Source organism: Aphidius gifuensis, linkage group LG3 (genome assembly GCF_014905175.1).
Source record: "Aphidius gifuensis isolate YNYX2018 linkage group LG3, ASM1490517v1, whole genome shotgun sequence".
In the NCBI taxonomy this organism is placed as follows: domain Eukaryota; kingdom Metazoa; phylum Arthropoda; class Insecta; order Hymenoptera; family Braconidae; genus Aphidius; species Aphidius gifuensis.
In genome coordinates this window covers 19,321,937-19,343,086 of record NC_057790.1, presented here as the reverse complement: position 1 = coordinate 19,343,086, position 21,150 = coordinate 19,321,937, and the positions used below count along the sequence as shown (strand labels likewise).

The 21,150-nt window shown below is 26.9% G+C and overlaps 1 protein-coding gene across 1 annotated transcript in view; it reads right to left on the bottom strand.

The window, feature by feature from the left end:
- Nucleotides 1–16,365, bottom strand: part of LOC122852472 (ecdysone-induced protein 75B-like) — a 98,656-nt gene extending 82,291 nt beyond the window's left edge. The window contains exon 1 of the mRNA XM_044152305.1: nucleotides 15,220–16,365. Coding sequence (XP_044008240.1) covers nucleotides 15,220–15,526 — 307 coding nt within the window. The 5' untranslated portion in view covers nucleotides 15,527–16,365. The remainder of the gene's footprint in view (nucleotides 1–15,219) is intronic.
- Between the last annotated feature and the right edge of the window lie 4,785 nt (nucleotides 16,366–21,150).

Here is a 21,150-nt window from a genome sequence, read left to right as displayed (position 1 = left end):
AGAGCGTTAAAAAAAAAGAAACGACGATAAAAAAAAGAAGAAAAAAATTTGGCAATTTAGGTTGTCCCCTCAAAAGTTTTCAAAGTATATATATATAAACTTCACGTGTACAAGTTAATACATATGTACAAAGATGAAACAAAGACTAAAAGGGAGTAAAAATATATAGGTTGTTGTGTATTAAATTCATGTATATATATCATTTTGCATGTATATGTTAAAAAGGGTCGTTCTATCTACGATAGTAATAATAAAATATTGTATATATCAGTTGCTTCCTTTAACTACAGGAAGGATCACTCGGAAATTTTTCCCAAAAATAAAATATAAGAAAGGAAAAATAAAAGAAAAAAAAAACCGAAATATGCTTCAACATGAATATTAAGGGAAACGACGATAAAAGAGCACGTGCTTGTACACGATTTTGAATAATTTATTTTCTGTTGAAATTTTGAAAATCAATAAAACCGATTACAAAGATAATACAAGATTAATATAATTAAATTTTTTAGCTATTATTTCAGTAGGGAAATCAAATAAAAAACCAGCCAAAAAAAAAAACGAATATTGATTGTTTAAAAATTGTCAATTTTCAAGTTAAATAAAAGCAGTAAACTCGTTTATTTACAGAAACAAAGGCAGTTAAGTATCAAGGCAAACTAAACGACATTTTCTTTTTCAATTAGCGCGCACAATCTATTGCGCAGAGTCAGCTCAACTTTATCATTTTAAAATGCTATATTGAAGGTATAGTATGAAGAAAATGTTGAAAAAAAAGGCTTGCAAGAGTTTACAAGCCTATAAGTAGATGTATATACGTATAGTGTATGTAGTTGAGTTGAGTATAAGTGTAAAAGAAAAACGACAAATCGGGTCTGTGACCGGAGGAAGATCAACGTACGCCATGGACCTTGACTGAGGCTTCGAAAGCCAACAGCAAATGTTTCATACTATACTCTACTCTCTTCACTTTACTCTCTCATCACTGCAACATCACCCCACTTTTTTTTTTTATCTTGTTCTTATTCATTTTACTTCACCTCATCTTCATTTTTGCCCTTTTTTATTTATTTTTTTTATCATTCTATACTGAATAACTAAAATCCTGTTGGCACATACAACATACTCTTATTCGCCTTACGGCCCTTTGGAATTTGCAGGGCATGAAATAGCCGGCCCGGGTGCAAAAAAAAAGTAAAAAAAAAAAAAATAAGAAATAAATATGTGACAGTAACAAACCAGGACGGGTGTACCGACCTGCAACGCTATCTTTTTCTTTTCTTCGTCTTAAAACATCATGGGAATTTATTTATGAACTTGCAAACGACTCATCACGCGAAAATACAAGTTCTCTTTTCAGTTAGGCCAATGTACCCAGCGATTGCATATATACTTTTATTACTTTTGCTTTTTTTTTTTCTTCTTTTATCTTATTTAATATGGCATAAAGTGTTGAACTCTATAAATAATATCCATGTACTTTTATGTATAAATATTCAATTGAAATAATCAGCTAATTTTTTTTCAATTTGTTTCAAAGTTTTTATGAAATATTTTGAAATAAAAAAAAGTTGTTCATTGATTGACGAATCTATATTTGGATTGAGTGGTCTACCTATAACTCCACACATTTTGTATCTTATTCTCATTGGACAATTTGCAAAAGGCGGAAGTAAAGTTTGAGATTAATAGCTTGACCGGGAGGTCACCTCCTGGGTTTCCTAAACCTCAACTACTCCGAACTCAGGGAGGCATTTATTTTTTCAGTTTTTTTTTTATTCTTTTGCTTATTTGTGTTTTTTTTTTTCGTTTCGTTTCAGAAAGTTATCCCCCCATCTTGTTGTCGACACCCACGTAGAAGATAACGATTATTTTTTATTAAATTCAGCTATTTATTGTTATTTTTCAAGGCCATGAATAATCTAATTGTTTTATGAATTATATTTTCATTATATATGAATAAAAATATAAAGAATTGTTTTATAAACTATAATAGCAAAAGTGATAGATGATAAAAGTTGGTGGTGAATAAATGTCAGCTGCAACAGGTATACCCATTTACTCACTGCACCAAAATCTCACTCGAGTCATTTATTTATTTTGTATTTCTATATACATGAATAAACTTTATATGTAACATGATTTTCCTGAAAATTATAACAGCTGCCTATATTTTACGCAAAACTAAGACGCAAGAATGACCGCACAATTTTATTTATTCAATATAAATACAAAAGACAGATGCATAAAGATTTAAAATTAAAAAATGAAATTTGATTGTATATTACAAACCCTTTCGTGCATCTGTCAAAAATGTAACGATAAAATATATAAAATGTATTTATAAATTTAAATCACGAATGAAAATCACTACGTCATCAAAAAAAAAAAAAAAATGTCAAATTACAAATATTCGATTCGGTAGATCTATTGAAAATAAATGAAATGATCGATATTGGGAAAATTCGGATGAGCTACACCTGTTGATGATAAATCTATATGTCATATATGAAAAGTTGACAGATGGATTTATTTTATTTTTTTTTTCATCTTTGAATGGAATTTGAGAATGTGTTTGAATAGCGCACCTAGGATAAATTCCCTGCGGGGTTGAAAGGGTTGGATAGTTTTACGTAAAAATATTATATCGACAGCAGATGTTATAGAATTTTTAAAATTTGAAAAATTCATTTAAGATTATTGTCAAGGGTCACGGGTGCCACGATTGTGTACTACGCAAAAGGGTTTCATCGAAATACAAAAAAAGAAAATATCATGATTTTGTTGGATAAATGAAATGAATTGCATCGCTCGTGCGTCAGCGTTCATAATAGAACAGATGGAAAATCGAAATTTACCTATTGGAAATTGAACAGGCTCAATCAATAAAATGTTTTTAAAATTTTCAATTTCAAAGAAGGGTTTTTTCTATGTGTTTGATCAAGACGCAGATGTTTAAATTTAAATATTATATGCATATATTAGATGTAATAATTTTGTTACTCACTCAAGGATTGTCCTAACGATTGAAATTGATAAAATGTTCATTGAACTTACCTGAAACAAAAAGATTCAAATTAAAAAAATTAATGACAAATATTAATTTTAATTAAATAAATAAATTTTATGTTTTATTTAATATATTTTTTAAGCAAGATTTATCTTATAAATAGACTCAGTAAATTTTAAAAGCAGGTGCTGATGCCAAAGGTATAGGAGAAAAAAAAGGGACAATAAAAAAATTCTGGCTACTATAGAAACCTGTGTTGCAAGGGCAGGTAAAAACTAATGGCAACGCTCGTGTGCACGTAATAAAAAAGACGCGTGTGCCTTTTAAAATGTGATGATGTTATTGCTGATGATGATGATGAAGTAAATGATGGGATAACCGCAGCTGTATGTACCCTATGACACGCGTCTCCACCCATAGTTATGTAATTTTACTAGAAATATATCTACCCTTCTCTCTAGCATTATATTTATATACCAATATAAAAAAAAATAAAATATTAAAAAATTTATAAGATGATATACAAGATGCTTCTACAGATATAGTTGTGTAACATTTCAATGAATTATGTTGCAATAAAAAATTGTATGGGTGGCAACACGAGCCATGATTGACACACAAATAATATCTCAACTGGTCAATCGATATCCGGTCGTTGTCCGTCTGGATAATTTCCGGTTGTGGTTCAAAAAAAAAAATTTTTAAGATATAAAAAATTCCCCTATAAATACATCTATAGATAAAATGACACTATGTATATGTATATGTAGTAGTATTTACTTAAAATTTATGTTCCGATTAATCTTTATTCTATTATACTTATCAAGAAATTTCAAAAGTTTAATTACGACATAACAATAATTGCGTGAACACGTAATTTGAAAGTTGTAATACAATAAGTCACTTGATAAGTCGTTTTACGATTCGATATATATTTTTTATATATTTTGTGCGTGTTTAATTCGGTGGTTTTTTTAGTCAATGCAAAAGGTCTGTGACCGGATAAATTTATATCGCGACCCGATCTGTATACACATTTACTTAAACTCTGGCCTATTTGAAAAAGCACACATTGCTACGGGTCAAGAGCAAACAAAAAACCTTCCTCAAGCAAATGCCCAACCCTTTTTCAATCAATTTCATTATCATTTTAGGTATATACATATACATTTATATTTTTTTTTCTCTTGGGTATTGAATTTTTTTCTATTTTTGGTATATAAAATAAAAATTCCGGTCTTCCGGTTGTTCGTGGGAAAATGAAAAATAATATTTCCTTTTGAAAATATATATAAGGAATAATATACTATTTCTTTTTTTTACAAAAAGAAAAAAAAACTAATCCATCACTTATTGTTGAATCAATTACGATCATTGTCAAGACAATAGTCAGTAGTGTATATAATATTATAATTTCCGAATAAAATTAATTTAATACTTTCAACAAAGACAATCGTTGGTGGTCAAACTTGGTTTAATTTTATCAGCTCAAGAAATTCAATACAAAGAATTATAAGTATATATAAAGTTTATGTTAAGTTTATACAAAAAAAAAAGAGACATTATTATGCAATGTATCAATCGTTTGAAGAAAATATATAGTTGTGTGTAGATGACAAAGATGATTTTTTAGAAGAAAAAAAAAAAAAATACCGCCCACATTACATGACGATCAAAAGACTTAATACGAGGCGCTTACATGGGTGTTGCATCTGGCGCGTGTGTACTTGGTGTAACGCATTACAAACAGAAAAATATAATGGGGGAATATATCGACACGCGCCCATCGTAACACGAACCTCTTACGGAAAAGTCTTTCACGTAATAATAACGGTTTAATATCAGGCAAGCACGTGGCGATGTTTGTCATCACAAGGTACGAATAGACCGGAAATCACATATATATAAAATAAAAGAATTATATAAAAGAAAATAAAAACTAACGGGATTATGATTTTTTATTTTTTGTATTATTGGCACGTGTGTTTTCATGTATATCGTTAACATAGAGATGATTTTTTAATTTATTATATTCAATAATCAAATTTGTAACTGGGATGACAGGACTCGTGAGTTTTTCAAAATAATTATATTTTTATTTTATAATTATTTTGCAATGTTTTTTTTTTTTAATTAAAGCAATTAACAGATGTGCCAATCAATTGTTGAAACTGAAATTTATCATGAATGTAAAATTATATTTCGATCTATTTTTTTAATTTGTTTTTTATAATTAATTATTTGTAAAAAAACGTAAACTATTTTTTTTATATTTAAATGATAGAATTATTTTTTATCTATTTATTAAAATAGCTTGAAATTGAATTGTTAAAATTATCCGTCTGGGAAAAAAATTATAAATGGGCTTCAAAAAATTGGTAGTGAACTCTGGTGTTAGAGTCGTTAAATTCAGACCCAAAAAATTCAACTCAAAGGTCTACTCAGAGCCATCTAGCATTAAGACCCAGACACTAATAAGGCCCAAAACCTTTGCGCGCTCAATTTAAAAGAAAAAATAATATTTAAAATTCCGAAACCTAATGGAAAAAAAAACAATCTAACAATCTTGTAAAAATTTAAAAAAATCGTATGTTGATGAGTTTTCCATTTTTTCATTACAAAAAAAAATAATAATATTGCTCATTACACATCAACAAAAAAGACAAAAAAAAAAGCCAGACTATATGCATGTAAAAGTGAATGATAAAGTCAAACAACAAAGAGTAAAATAGAAAACTTATCAGAGAAGTATGAAAGAATCCAGGCAGTTGCAAAATAAAAATAATAAGAAAAAGCACCGCATGTATACAAGTTGAGTAAAAGTGTAAAGATAAAGAAGCATCCCTTACATTCGAGCGCAATTTCATATACAAAATACACTATATATGTGTTTGTGTGTTGGAAAGCCAAAAGAATGAGAATATATAAAGAGAAGAGGTAGTTGTGCTGTTGGGTCGGTTGGTTGGTTGGTTGGCTGGTTGGCTGGTTGGCTGGTGATAAAAGAGTATGTTTGTTGGCGTGCAATGCATTTCATCCCCTTGATATTCCCCTTGGTATGTCTGATATGAGGGAGTAAGAAGCAGAAGAATCAAGAGAAAAAGATAAAATGAGGGAAAGAGGATTGGATCGATTCCGGGCGTTGGCGCCGAGGTCACCGGCTTTTTCGTTTTGCTCGGAGTAATGACCCTCACCCAGTGCAGTGCAATAGCATCATCAAAGTTCACTCTCTCTCTCTCTCTCACACTTTTTTCTATATACAAATTTTTATATCTCTTCATCAGTACACGCATACTCACTTTTCTAGTATTTATTGCAAATAAAACACGAGTCTACATATTGGGGTGATATAATTCAACGATATATTCTAAACAAAATTAATTATCAGTTTACAATATAACCCCATTTTTTTTCCACCCGGATGAGGCTTCCATTATCATACAAACTTGGAAACACTTGCTTCAACCTTCAAATTGTAATGCTAATGAACTTTGCACAATTTAGTATTATCAAGAGGGTTTAAAAAAAAAGAAATTTAATTTTACATTGAATATCCAGTGTTAATGTATAATGGAAAAAAAAATCATCTATATCAATTAAGTTTTATTTCATCAAAAATAAGGGTTGTTTTTTTTTTTTACCTATAGCCTATGTAATATCAAGTAATCAATATTATAAATAATCTAAATCAATAATAAATAAATATAGATTCATAAAATTATTAATTTATATTATTTTGCAGTTGTTGAATAACTAAACTATATTGTTCATTTATTTCTTTGAATATTACCCCTCATTTAATTTATTTATATATATAGAATATATAATTTTTATTCCGACAAGTGTATAGAGCTACAAAAATACACGCAAAGTTTTTCTACGTATTGACGTTTTTTTTTTGCTAAACTTTAGGGTTAAAAAAGGTTCTTTTGATCATCAAAATATTATAATTATAAACTCGCAAAATTACATCTTCAACAAAAAAAAAAAAAAAAAAATCATTAATGACATTAATAAATATTATTACACATTTTTAATTCGAACAAAATAAAAAAAAATATAATTTTCTTATTGCAATAAATGTATAGACTTCTTTTAATTAAAAAAAATTTAACACCCTTTTTTAAGTATTTTAAATTTTCTATTTCTATTATATATTTTAAAAAAATGTTTTTATATATGTAAAATGTAGATTTAGTGTTTAAGTGTTTGTACATTTATTTGTATACATGCATGTATACATAAAATAAATATATAAGAGATTTTTATAACTATAATATGCATGTTTAGAAATTTCGAGAAAGATAAAACATAGTATAATATATACAAATATACATGTATAAGTGCAGAGAGTTTATGCATAGGGTATGTACAGTGCTTTAGTATATGTATGCTGTGGTACGCTGATCATGATTGTTCAAAAACAACTAAGACACAATGTGTATGTGATGGGATATATATAAAAAGGCTTCGAGAGGGTTGTGGTGGAGGGACTGGGTCATTCCCCCCTTTATCTTTGCAGTATCGAGTACGCCAACAGGGGTCATTGTGAGACACTGAACCCTTCTCTAAACAATTCTTTTTTTTTTTTTTTTTTCTTTTTTTCTCCCTCAATATTTTATTTTTCTCCTCAACTCCTACAACTATACATAAACAACCCTCTACTTTTTTTTTATATCCTCTACGTGGTTTTTTCTTTTTTTTTTTTTCTATATACACACGACCCTTGAATCTGTTTCATGATCGCCATTTTCATCGACCCCTATATACTAACAGGTAAACGAACGGATATGTTATATAATTTGCTGTTTTTTATATTTATTTTATTTCATCTTTTTTTTTATTAGTGTGTCTTTTAAAATGACTCGTGTCAATCCAATTTTATATGTATTATATAAACAACAACTGGGTAATATAAATTTATGAAAAAACAAAATGAAAAATATTATTTTAACACGTTTGCAAAATTGTAAAGATTGTATTTATTTCTATGTGAAAAATGATGCTTAACTTCCTTTCGTTTTAAATGACGTTTCAAATTTTTTTATTTTTTGAAATTTTTTTGTGCAAGCATTTAAGAATAGATTTTTTTCTTTTTTTTTTTCTTAATTTAATTATAAATTGTTATACAGATAAATTTAATTAGTATTTGTGACAATGAACTTTGATAGATCGTATGAAAAGACATGCTTAACCGAGGGTCAATTAAGATCTCAATTTTATGATGAATCAATTCAACATGATCAAGAAAAAGAATAATATTCTTTAAATTCTTTTACAAAAGCTTCTATTAATATTTATATTTTTATTTATTTATCAATTATTTTATTGTTAATTTACTTTGCTAAACTATAATTTATAAAGAAATATATATATATATTTTTTAATTTTGTATATTATTCAGTCAAAATAATTTATAGTAGTTATTTAATTGAATTAATTTTGTGGCCTCAGAGTCGCGACTCAATGTCTAATTAACTTCAAAATTAAATCTCAACACTTAGTTAGTTTCTTTTTTTTTTTTTTTTTTTCAATTTTAAATTTGTGATAATAATTTTTATTATCACTGTAAAAACTTTGATATTCATTATATATAAATAGAATTTTTATATATAAATTTTTAGTAATTGAATTTGGCGCAAAGAATGACGATCTATTGATTAATCAGTTAGTACTTGTCCAATTCATAAAATCATTTGTCTCCGTCTTTGGCAGAGAAATTGCAATTATATATACTCACTATAAAAATTCATAACAGCAGACTTATACATTCAATCAGTGTTAATTGATAATTAAATTAAATTAATGAATCATCATCGAAAAAATTTCCATCGCATTATTTTTTAGTTTATTATTATTTTCGACATTATAAAAATACAAAAAAAAAAAAATATACTCAAAACGTATTTTTTCGCTGTAATTATTTTAATTGCATGGTCGTGTGTGAAGCCTATCATTTTCAGAAAAAAATGAGTATATCAGAATCAACGGGGGAATATGAAAAAAATAAATAAAAAATAATAAAAGGGAAGTATATAGAAGGACAAGAGAGAAAACGACAATAATGTAGACAGATGAGGACAAAGAGGGAATAAAATTCGCATGTATATATGTATAAAATATAAATAAATAAAAAAAAAAAACTCAAGTAGCAAGTGACTCAGCTAAAAAAAGGGCGGTAAAAAAGAGAGGGTGATAAAGTTGAAAAGAGTTTACAAGGGTGGATTTGTAAGGTCGAAACTGTGAACTCTCTTTTTCAACTAAATTTGTATTTTTCTTGTAATTATTAAAGAATTTATTAATTTTTTTATAATCTATGTGATAAATAATTAATGTCAATTTAAAAAAAAAAAAAACCATTGTACTTTTTTTTTTTTTGTTTGATATTTATTTATTAATAAATTTCTCGTTTGATTTTTATCATTTTAATTCGCAGAAAATGAAAATATTCATGGTAATCAATTTAAAAATAAAAAATTGGATTATTGATAATTTCATAGAAACGAACATCAAAAGAATATATTAGACAACTGATAAATTTATCAAAAAAAAAAAAACAAAGAATTATAAAATTCAAATAAATAAATTTTTTCAAATGAATTATTCAACAAATTTAATTTTATCATAGAAGAAAATTTGAGAAAATAAATAAAAAATATATTTAGTTATTTGTTTTTTTTTTTAAATAAAAATAAAGTAAATATTAATTTCTAGCACCTGAGAATGCAACACTTATCGTCAACATTTTAAGGATATATCATAAGGGTACTGTTTCGTTCAAACAAAAATGCTCGAGACGCATTGAGAGATAAAAGGAAAAAATAAATATAAATAACAAAAAAAAAAAAAAAAATCAACAGTCAAAGAAATGGAACGTTGGTGCGGGTACACATGCATATATATGTTAAAAAAAAAAAAAAAAAAAGCCACACAATATTCATTGAAATACTCGATGAATTTGAAGGGTGTCTGCTCAGCAATGCACACATAAACACACACTCTATACTCATTGCCCTCGAGAACCTCTCAAGTGGGACGACGAGACATATTCAACATCCGACAACTACCACGAGACCTCAATGCCAGACTATAAATTGTCAACTTTACAATAAAATCACATGCATTTTTTCCAACTCCATAATTAATTTTTAAATAAAAATATGCATTATATACCAAAATTAAAAAAATTATAAATAAAACATTATTCTATTCGTCTAAATATGAAAAAAAAAAAAAAAAAAGAAATAATATTTTTTTTATAAATGAAACCTAACACCATAAAAGATTACTCCACGTTCATTGATGCCACAAATACGTGAAAGTGTAAATTGTTTTTTTTTTATCTTTTTTTTTCGCATAAAAATTTAATATGTCTATATAAATACTCAGTCGCGAATTAACCATATTTATAAACTCATTTAAATCCATAAAATTTTCACTCTCATCATGTTATACATTTCAAGAAAATAATTTAACTATAAATCTCCATTTTACTCAATCAACACTATTTTAAATTTATTTCTAATTAATTAAATATTTTATTCTATAGAAACTTTCAAAATAAATATATATGTATTTTATTTTCACAAGTGCATGACTTTGATGTGAGATTAGAAAGTTATATAGATCATATATAATTTTCAATTTAATCAGAAAAAAAAATATATATTTTTTTTTTCATTTGTAATCTGTATTATATTACAATTTTTCAATATTTTTTTTTTTTTTTTTTTTTTGATAAATGATAATGATAATTATTTTAAAAAAAAAAAAAAAGATGACAGTTGACGCATCAAGTAATTAATTTCTTGAAAAAATAAATTTGACACGTAAAATGATACTTTGATCTAAAATTCAGGTCAGGTTATCAAGCCCTGATCATTGCCTGATTTCAAATCAATCTGATATACTATCAACATCAAGATGTAACGCTTTTCGTAAGGTTTATCCAGAATGGATCAGATACCTATCAGGCTGTAGTAAAGATACATGATCCATAATGGATCCAGATACTATCGAATGATCAGGATGTAACGCTTTAATTCATCAGAATATCAGGATACCTGATCATAAAGATACATGATCCATAATATCCAGATTCATCAAAACTATCAGGATACATATTATTCAAAAATTAATGATTTCAAATTTATTTTTTAATTTAATCTAAAAGAATATAAACTTTTATTACAAACTGATTATAATTTACCTAACTAATTATTGCTACGATTCGAACCTTCGACACGGGATTACAACGCTAGTACTTGACTCGGCCATTGAGGCATTCGATAATTCGTACTAACTTTTTGTCCTCATAGTTCTAAAATTGATCAATAGCATCATATTGTATTTATAATAGATAGCTTGATCATTCTGAACAAGACTGGATCAAGAAAAATTATTTGAAAAATAATTCAATAATTTTTCTTGATCAAGATTCGATATGGATCATATTTAAAATACAAATTATATCAATCAGTAACAAAATAAATTTGATATTTTTCTTTATCCATTTTGGATCCATTTATTTCTATAATAGTATATTTGGATCAAATCTTGATAAATTATTTGAAAAAAATAAATTTAATTTTTCTTGATCAAGATTTGATCCAAAATCAAGCTACTATTAAGGATAAAATACAGATAATGACTATCCTGATCAGGCCATTCCTAATCTTTAATAGATTGATCCAGTATCAGACTTGATCAAGATGAAATTATTTAAAATTGAATAAATTTAATACTTTATCTTGATCAAGTATGATATCTAATGTATTGCCTGATCGATATGTGATAGAGTTACTTGAATAGGGATAGCCTTACGATATCCTGATCAGGCCTGGATCAGTGTTCAGGCTATCCTGAACAAGTTTCTACTCGGGTTGAGTATAGGTCAAAATATTGATAGAGTTTTTAAATAGAATAGAAAAGCTTATCGGTTGGTTGACTATATACTTTATCACTTTGTTGTGTCTCAGAGGCCAAGGCCGAATTTACTGACGTATTTTATTTTTACAAAAAAAAGCACAACGGATGCCTATTTATTGCAGACACTGATATTCACTTATCAAAAATATATATATGCATAAAATGACAATGTCACTCTCTGCTGTGTGGTGAATAAAAATTATCGAAAAAAAAAAAAAAAAAACAGTGTCATTGACCGTGTGTCCTGACATCATTTGCCCGAATAATTCCAAAGATTTTTTTATTTTTTTTTTCCTATCAGACACATATACTTGTTCGATATATATATTTTTTTTTTTTGTATATTCATGTATCCTTGAACGTTCAAATCACCTTAAACGCCCCTTCTGTATAAGTGCTATATCACGTATAAATTTCCAAAATAATGCTATTAAATAAAAAAAGAAAAAAAAAACATCTGACAATTTATTGTGGCGCCTAATATCGTTGCCAAAAGCAATTTTGGGTTAAGGAAAAATCCATTTACAATTTCATCTCTTATTTTTCATATATCACAATTGTTTTCTCGCTTATAATTTGTTTTATTTATCAAAAAATATTTTGATAAATTTTGATTTGTTATATATAGTATAAAAAATTATCTGTATTATTTTTTTTTTTTTAATTTATTTTTCAATTATTTGACTTGATGATTTCTATGTAAATATATATAAAACACAATGGCCCAGTGGAATTTTTATTTTTTTTTATTTATTATAACATTTATTGTCTTTGTTTAATAATAAAAAAAAAATACGAGTCACTTATAATGGATTGACCTCTAAAATTTGAAAAATAAAATAAAATATATTTAGTGTATATTTTTATAACGTCACTTGGATGACCATGACCGTGAGGAAATCCGAAAGCTTTCGGGAGAGTGAGTGTGTAACACATCGGAAGGACAAGGTCACCTGGCTAATTTTCACCTCTTTCATTCTTTCAATATAATTTTTGTCGGAATTTACTTATACACACTTGAAATACAAATATCATAAATAAATGAAAAAAAATTTTTTATCAGATGCCAAGAATTGTTTTAAAATAATAAACAAATGCAATAATGATCAAAAAATAATAAATAACTTGTAACAATATGCGATAAATTAATGACGAAAAAAAAAAAAAAATTTAAATATTTTTTATAACAAGTATTTTTGTTTTATTTATTTATTTCTTTTTTTTTTTTTTATATATGCTCGCATTGGAAAGATAACAAACAATTGCATCGTCAACGAAGGAATTTTTCATTATATTATTTTTCTTTAAAATCACAGCGATTGTTGAGTGCATACAGAGTATATTATATATTATATATAGGATGCTCTCGACACATTGACCTTGAAATTTGTTATCGCAGCTCAAATGTCGGTGATTATTACCGATAGCATATGACTTACAAATATCCCAATAATATTAAATTTAATAAAAACAAAAAAAGAAATTTATTCAAGTTCAAAAAAAAAAAAAAAAAAAAAAAAACCGCCAAGTATCAATTAAAATTTTTAATTATATTTATCTTTGTTTTATAAATTAAAAAAATATAAATAGAAAATTTGATAAAATTTAATTGTCATTTAAATTTATAAATCATTCATTATTTATTTTTTCATTTAAAATTTAATTTTAGGAAATATAGTTTTTATAAAATTAACTATATACATATAAAAGCTTTACTCGGTCAATGAAGTCGACACCATTTGGTGTCCTGATACCTATTCAATTTCGATTTATAAAAACACCATACACACATCTATATAAAAATAGTGCTAGTCAAGTAACATATATATATACGAGGTCATCAAAAATTTGCTGAGAAATTTAACGCGCTCCAGTCGGGACAAATTACGTAACGCATCGATGCACTTGAGTCTTTATATATTATTTTTTGCATGTATCATCTATATACATACACATATTTGTATATATACTACATGTTGATATGCATATACATATATATAGAATGCATATTAAACATCTATGTGTAAATACATATGCACACAACACAAACACAAAAAAAAGAAAAAAAAAAAAGTACAGTATATAATTTTATGCGACTCAGAGGAGGCTAAGCAACGTCAACGATATTTGATCGACAACGAATCAAGTAATAATAATAATAATATTAATAAATTGTTCATTTTTATCCTTATTCGAGGTCACGATCACCGTGCGCTTGCCATCCGCTATATAAAATATTAGACTGGCCCGAGAGTAAAATGTCCTTCACCAACGATTGACTCTTTTTTTTTTTTTTATTTATCATTAACGTCGAGTGCTCTAATAGAATAGAATAATTTTCGGTAATGTAATACAACTTTATTTATTTATTTCACTTTGATCATAATATAAATATGAATTCAATGTCACCTTAATAAGAAAAAAAAAAAATTATAATAATATTCTTATTATGAATATAGAAATTTTTTATTCGACCTATTTAATTTTTTTAATTTTTTTTTTCGATAATATGATCTTCATTTCTATATTGTTATTTCATCTTTTCGGCATGCATTTATTTTTCTTTGTTATTCTACCTTGTCGATAAGAAATAAAATGTTTGTGTTAAAAATTCAGACTAGTATATATTCAGTTACTTAAACAACACACACACCACACACACATACTGACAACTGATTATAACAATCCAGGTGTCAGATTCACTTTCTGTCTCATATACTTTTGATTTTTATATTGACTGGCATTTTTTTTTCTTTAATTTTTAATAAACTTTTATCATTAAGTTATTGAGTTATTAATTTTATTGTTTTAAGTTGTATAATTTTTGATCTAAATAACAATAATCAAATTATGAATTAATGAAATTTTAATTTTACTATACTAGCATAGAATATAGTGTTTAATTTTACTTGGAAATTGAAGAAGAAAAAAAAAAAACCACGTGTTTATTTCTAATTAAGAATGAAAAATAAAAAACAGAAATTATTATTATTTAATCAGCTAATATAATTGAACAATCATAAAATTTATTCAAATTTATATGTATATTGATCAAAAAATCATCCTTCAAAAATTCAATAAACAAATAAAAAATTTTTGTTTTTATTTAAACTCTTGTTTTTATAATTCAAAGTTGTTTTTAACCTTTGAAGCTCGATTATATGATCAACTTTCAGGTATTTACATTATTTTTTATTTTTCATAAAAATGCGACAGTCAAACTAAAAATAATTTATCGAAACTATTTCTTAGATTTATATATATTCAAAAAATTATTTTCTTACCAAGATCAGGAATGGAACTTGTTGGTTCCTCATGATGACCTTTACCCTCAACAGTGGGCCTTGCCCTTGGGGGTGGTGGAGGTGGTGGTGGTCTCATGCTTGATGTTGAGCTAACAACAACACTAGTTGCCGATGGTAAAAGTGTCGATGATGAAGATGACGATGATGATGACGATGATGATGGTGGTGGTGGAGGTGGTGGCGGTGGAGGCGGTGGTGGTGGTGGAGTTGCCAATGGTGGTGCCGTTAATGATCCACCAGGTCTATTATTTTGTATTGCACTTCTTGATTGTGTTTGTGGTGCCATTAGAACAGTTTCACCACGCGTATTATGACCAATTGTTGTTTGTTGTGGTCCTCTTGGACACCAACCGTTTAATACCCTAATAGCACTTCGAACTTCCGCCTGCAATTCGGCTGTCCTATCTTTTTCACCCGTATGAGCCACTTTTATTCAATTTAACCCCGATAATATCGGGTCACAAAATCCTTAAAATAAATCCTTATATATCACGTTAATTTTTTTTATCCAACAAACACCCATTCACACTATTATTAATAATAAATTTATTTATATTTTCTTTTATTTTCACTTGAAAAAACTAAAATAAAATAATTAAATTGCTATAATTTCAAGTCACACTTTTAATTAATTAATTAATTTAATTCAATTTTTTTTCTGCTATTTATATTAATCCAGTGACACTATATATTCACAGTTTTTTATTTTTACACATTATATTTATGTGATTTAATTATTACGATTGTTGATAAAGAATATTCATTTATTTTATTTTTTTTCTTTTGAATAATTAACAAAACAATTTATTGAAAGATTTAATAAAAAAAGAAAATAAATAAATAAATTTAACAATTAATAAACACACAAATTTATTGTTGCACTGATAGCACAAGTTGCAAGCGTAGAAGCGATCACCCTGTGAGTGAGAGTTCACCCAAAAACAAACTCGAGTAAGCTAGTCCGTGACACTCAGTCTCGCCTCACTCATACGCACCTCCCACTCTGAGTATTTTTGTTCCTCCCTCCTTTAGACACTTGGATTATACACACTTCTCTGTGCTTAGATATATATATATTTAAACAAATATATATTCACTTGTAATAAAATTGAAAAAAAAAAAACAAATAACTTAATTTTCATTCAATTCATTGTTATCTAATTTTAAATGAAAATATTAATTAATTTAACATTATTTTTACACAATTTTATATTAATATTTATTTTTTTTTTTTTAATTGTTTTAATGACAAATTGATAACTATACTATACTCTTTATAATTTTCGTGTGTGTGTTTTTTTTATTATTTTTTGAATTTAAATAAAAATTCATTCAAGAACGCTAAATTTTGTGCGCACGCGGGATATTTCGTGACGGCGACACTTTTTCAAATGAAGCACCACGCGGCTCTTAACTTTAGTCAAGCTTGCCTCCCTTATTTTCTGTTTTCCCCCACTATATTTTTACTGTTCTTGTCAAGCATGAAACAACCAGAGGAGAAATATAAAAAATATAAAAAAAAAAAAAAACTAACCAACAATCGCGTGAGGATGCGTTATTATTTTTATTTTCTGAGTAGATTTTGTTTTTTCTTTTTTTTTTTTTTGGTTCGTTATTCTTCAATAATATTATTATTATTATTATTATTTTTCTGTAGTTCCATGAATTTTTTGAAAAAATGCATTCACAAATATATTTTAATTTTAATAATTTTCTATAAAAATAATTTTTTTTTACTCCAATTTTAAAATACTATATGACAATGAGCAATATTATATATATAATATGATACAACAGTTGTATATCATTTTCCGTATACAATGATAGAAAAAAAAAAAAAAAAAAAAATTATCATAGGGGTTGAATTAAAAAGGGTAAATAAGAGGGGGGCAATGAGGGTGGATGGTTATTGCACTGTATGTGTCACACGACTGCCGGTGCGGGCGCGACACTTTTGCCGACACAACCGTTGTCGGCGCCGGCGAAAGTGAGAGTGTGGTTTGCTTGTTGGCTTGGTTGTATTGTATATTCAGTGGTGCATAAGCAATTCTTTGCTCAGCTACTACACAACTACACGCGAACATAAATATATATAATACTGTGTATATATTTCAACATTGGCCTATAGTAGTAGTATATTTCGCGAACTTCTCTCTGCGAATCATCGTTTTATCCCTGCTATATACCTTGTGCGACAGATCTCCCCTTTTTTATATATATATTTTACACAAGAATCCCTCCCTTTTTTCTCCACCCACCCCCTTTCGCGCCCTCGACCTACGATACAAACGAGTATATACGACACACGAAACTCAACTATGTACTATGTACATATATCTACGAGCGCAACCCTCTATGTATATGATATTTGAAAATTCGCATATATACATACAAGGTGCTAACATGTATGAAAATATACTTGCGCCTTTGTATTTTATATATAACGCGAAAGGGAAAATTTTTAGAGCATGCGCTTGTGAATAATCATAGATTTAAAAATTATAAAATAAAAAAAAAAAAACTGCAGGGTTAATGTCATTTCAATTTTAAAAAAAAAATCATACAGATGCAAAAAAAAAGAATAATATAATAAATAATAATTGCCTAATTTAATTTTATTTAATTAAATCTTCTATTTATTTTTATTTTGTTTATTAATTTTAATTTGATTTTTTCAATTGCGTTTCTTTGAGAAAGATTAATTAAAATGTATATAAATTGTAATACATATATATAAAGTATGAGGGCACAAAATAATGAAAAGACGTCCCTGATGATGAAAACCAAGAGAGGGACCAACAAATACGGGGTTGTTAAATGCGCTGTAATGATTGCGCGACTGCTATCACATGGCCTTGTCCTTGAACAAGGCTTGTGAACCCAACATCATCACTATTATCGATCAGCCCCCGCATATCCCCTTTTTTAACGCACTCTCGCACTATTACCAACTATCTATTTTAATGCAATGCCATATCATCATCTCATGTTATTCTCAAATATTAATTAAATAATCATCGTATCATGATAATCATAAATTTAATAAATAATAATTAAAATTATTATTTTAATTTAGAACAAAAAAAATGAGTATAAAAACAATAGTTTTGTATATATGCACGTAATATCTTAATGATGCTGCAGATGTTGGACATTGGATATAGGTGTATATATATACATATATAGTAAATAAATTAATTTAAAAATAATAATAATAATTCGTCTGAGACTTTGAGAAGCATATGGTAAAAAGAATAGTATAATAATGAAAATAGGGGTATGGGGTAGCACCAACAACATGTACATATGCGTGTATATATGTATATATACAAAACACAGAAATTTTGTAATATGTGGGGCATTAAATCTTTAGAATTCAGAGCGAAAAAAAAAAAAAAAAAAAAAAAAGGGGGCCCGCTAGACAGTCGATTCTAAGCGGGCGTTGTAGGTCAACCAGTCGAGGTCAAGGTCTCTCTTTCTCTCTCTCTTATTTTATCTCTCTTGAATTAGTCGGTTGGGCCGAAAAAAAACTGCGTCGTATCTGGCCCTCAGACCCCTATTGTCCATGATGCTTCTACACCGGATCTCCACAGCGAGAAACATCATGGTAAGAAATACGAGTAGAAAATATATAAAATCATTGCCAAATGTCTCGACTATATATATATACACACAAATACATATAGCCTTCATTTAATTTTTTTTTAAAAACAAATTAAAATTATTGACTTGTAAATATGATTTTAACATATCAAAAAATAAATATATATAGTGTCTTTTGAAATCCCTGAGTTTTGAAAGAAAAGTATAATGATTTGAAACTTACAAAATTTGCAAAAGCTTTCGTTCTTAGATAATAGATTTTAGCTTTGAAAATACAAAGAACTGTTTGAGACAAAATATAAAACTTTCGTTGTTTTTTATATATAGTAGATTAATTAAAAGCTTGTCGTGTGTGCTTCAAATCTAGATGAACTTGAATAATGCAAACCGGTCTTTTTTTTTTTTTTTTTTTTTTGTGTGTGTGTGTGACGAGTTTAGACCGTGCGCGCACAATATAGGCAAGCCTGATGCTCTGTTGAGTTGTATTAGGTTAGGGACATGTTATAACACGCATGAGTTGAAATAGAGAGTTGTGGTATTTTGTCGAGATAGATAGATGATCGTGTTTATAATAATATATAATGCAACAAGAAAAAAAGAAAACTTAAAATTTAACACGATGCGAGTGATAGAGAAAGATATAAATTTTTATTTTTGGTTTTATACTCATCGAAAAATGAGATGATGTCTGACAAGGCCAACTTCATCTTGAAGGAGGTCTTTTTTTTTTTTTTTCTATTTGGAGAGTATGCATTATCTCTCTTGTCAAAGCAGTTATTTTTAATTTTTTTATTTACTTAACTTTATATATATATTTATTTAATTTCTAGTTTTACTCAAAAATTTACAAAATATTTTTTTTTATCTACTTTATCAGACAGTTATTATTCCACATTTAAATAAATTATGAAAATACATAATTTTTTTAATTATATTATTTGTCAAAAATTATCCTTGAATTGTTTTTTTTTTGAATATATAATGAACAGATTAAATCTATAATAAAAGCTTAAAAAAATTAATTAAGATATTTTTGTTAAAGTTGCATAATAAAAAAAACTATACTTCAAGTCTTTAAAAACAATTTTAAAAAAAGTATTGTTGTTTTTTTAATTTTATTTTTTCATTGACCATAAGCCTGAAGAAACAATAAAAATAAAAAAAAAACATTCATAGGTCCAGGTGAGAATATTGTGGGTATATGATTGTAAAGTGTGTATAAGACTGGTTCAAGTTCAGAATGTCTATATGCTGTGTGTTTGAGAGACTCGAGCAGGAGACCAAGGCCAAAAGTGACGAATAAAAAAGATCAAGAGCTTTCCTTGTTTAGTTGTGCGTTTCGGTCTGGTTTGTTTCATCTTTAAATATACGGACCCTTTTTTTTTTTTTCTACTTGTCAATTTAATATTTTTATATTGACAAAATAAATGGGCCAGGATGAGTGCGGTAGACATCAGACATACACATCCATTAGCAATTTACTGGGTCAAAATAACTTTATATATATATACTCAAAGCAGGTTGTCATTTTATTCAATTTGTCATTGCCAAGTTAGTAAGAAAGGTTATATTATTTCGTTGCAAATTATATCCCACTTTAAAACAATTTTTTTTTCCATTTCAATTGAGTTTAAAATCTTTTTTTTTTGTCATTATAATTATTGTCCTCTTATATGTATATATATCTTCCGGTAGATGAATTTAACTTCCTCGAATTTTGTCAAGAGCTTGCATTCAATTTGTACCAATATATCTATGAACATGCTACAAACAACAACTTGATTATCATTATATTGATGACCTTGAGTAATGCAAAATAGTTTCTTGATGCTACAAAACAGCATGATTTCAAGTTCATCGAACTAACAACATCAAGGTTACCTTGTTTATCCACTTTCTTATATATACATGATATTATTCTTTATATTTTTAAATTAATTATATCGTCAAATAAATTGCATCAGCTTGTTTATTAGAAAATTAATTAATGAATATATTCATTAATTAAAAATGTATAAATTATTCAAGTTAAATATGTTTATACTTTAATAAATATCGTTAAAAAAATTGTGAAAATTATTCAAGTTAAATATGTTTATACTTTAATAAATATCGTTAAAAAAATTGTGAAAATTTTATAGTTATTAGATAAATAAATTGCACTTTTTTTTTTTTAATTCAAAATATATATAAAAACAATAAATTTGTAGAGAGCTATGTATACGAAGAAAGCGAAACCCTCTACAAAACTTGATAATTATAATGTGCCTTCATCGTTTTGACTTTCATTATTAAACTAATTTTTAA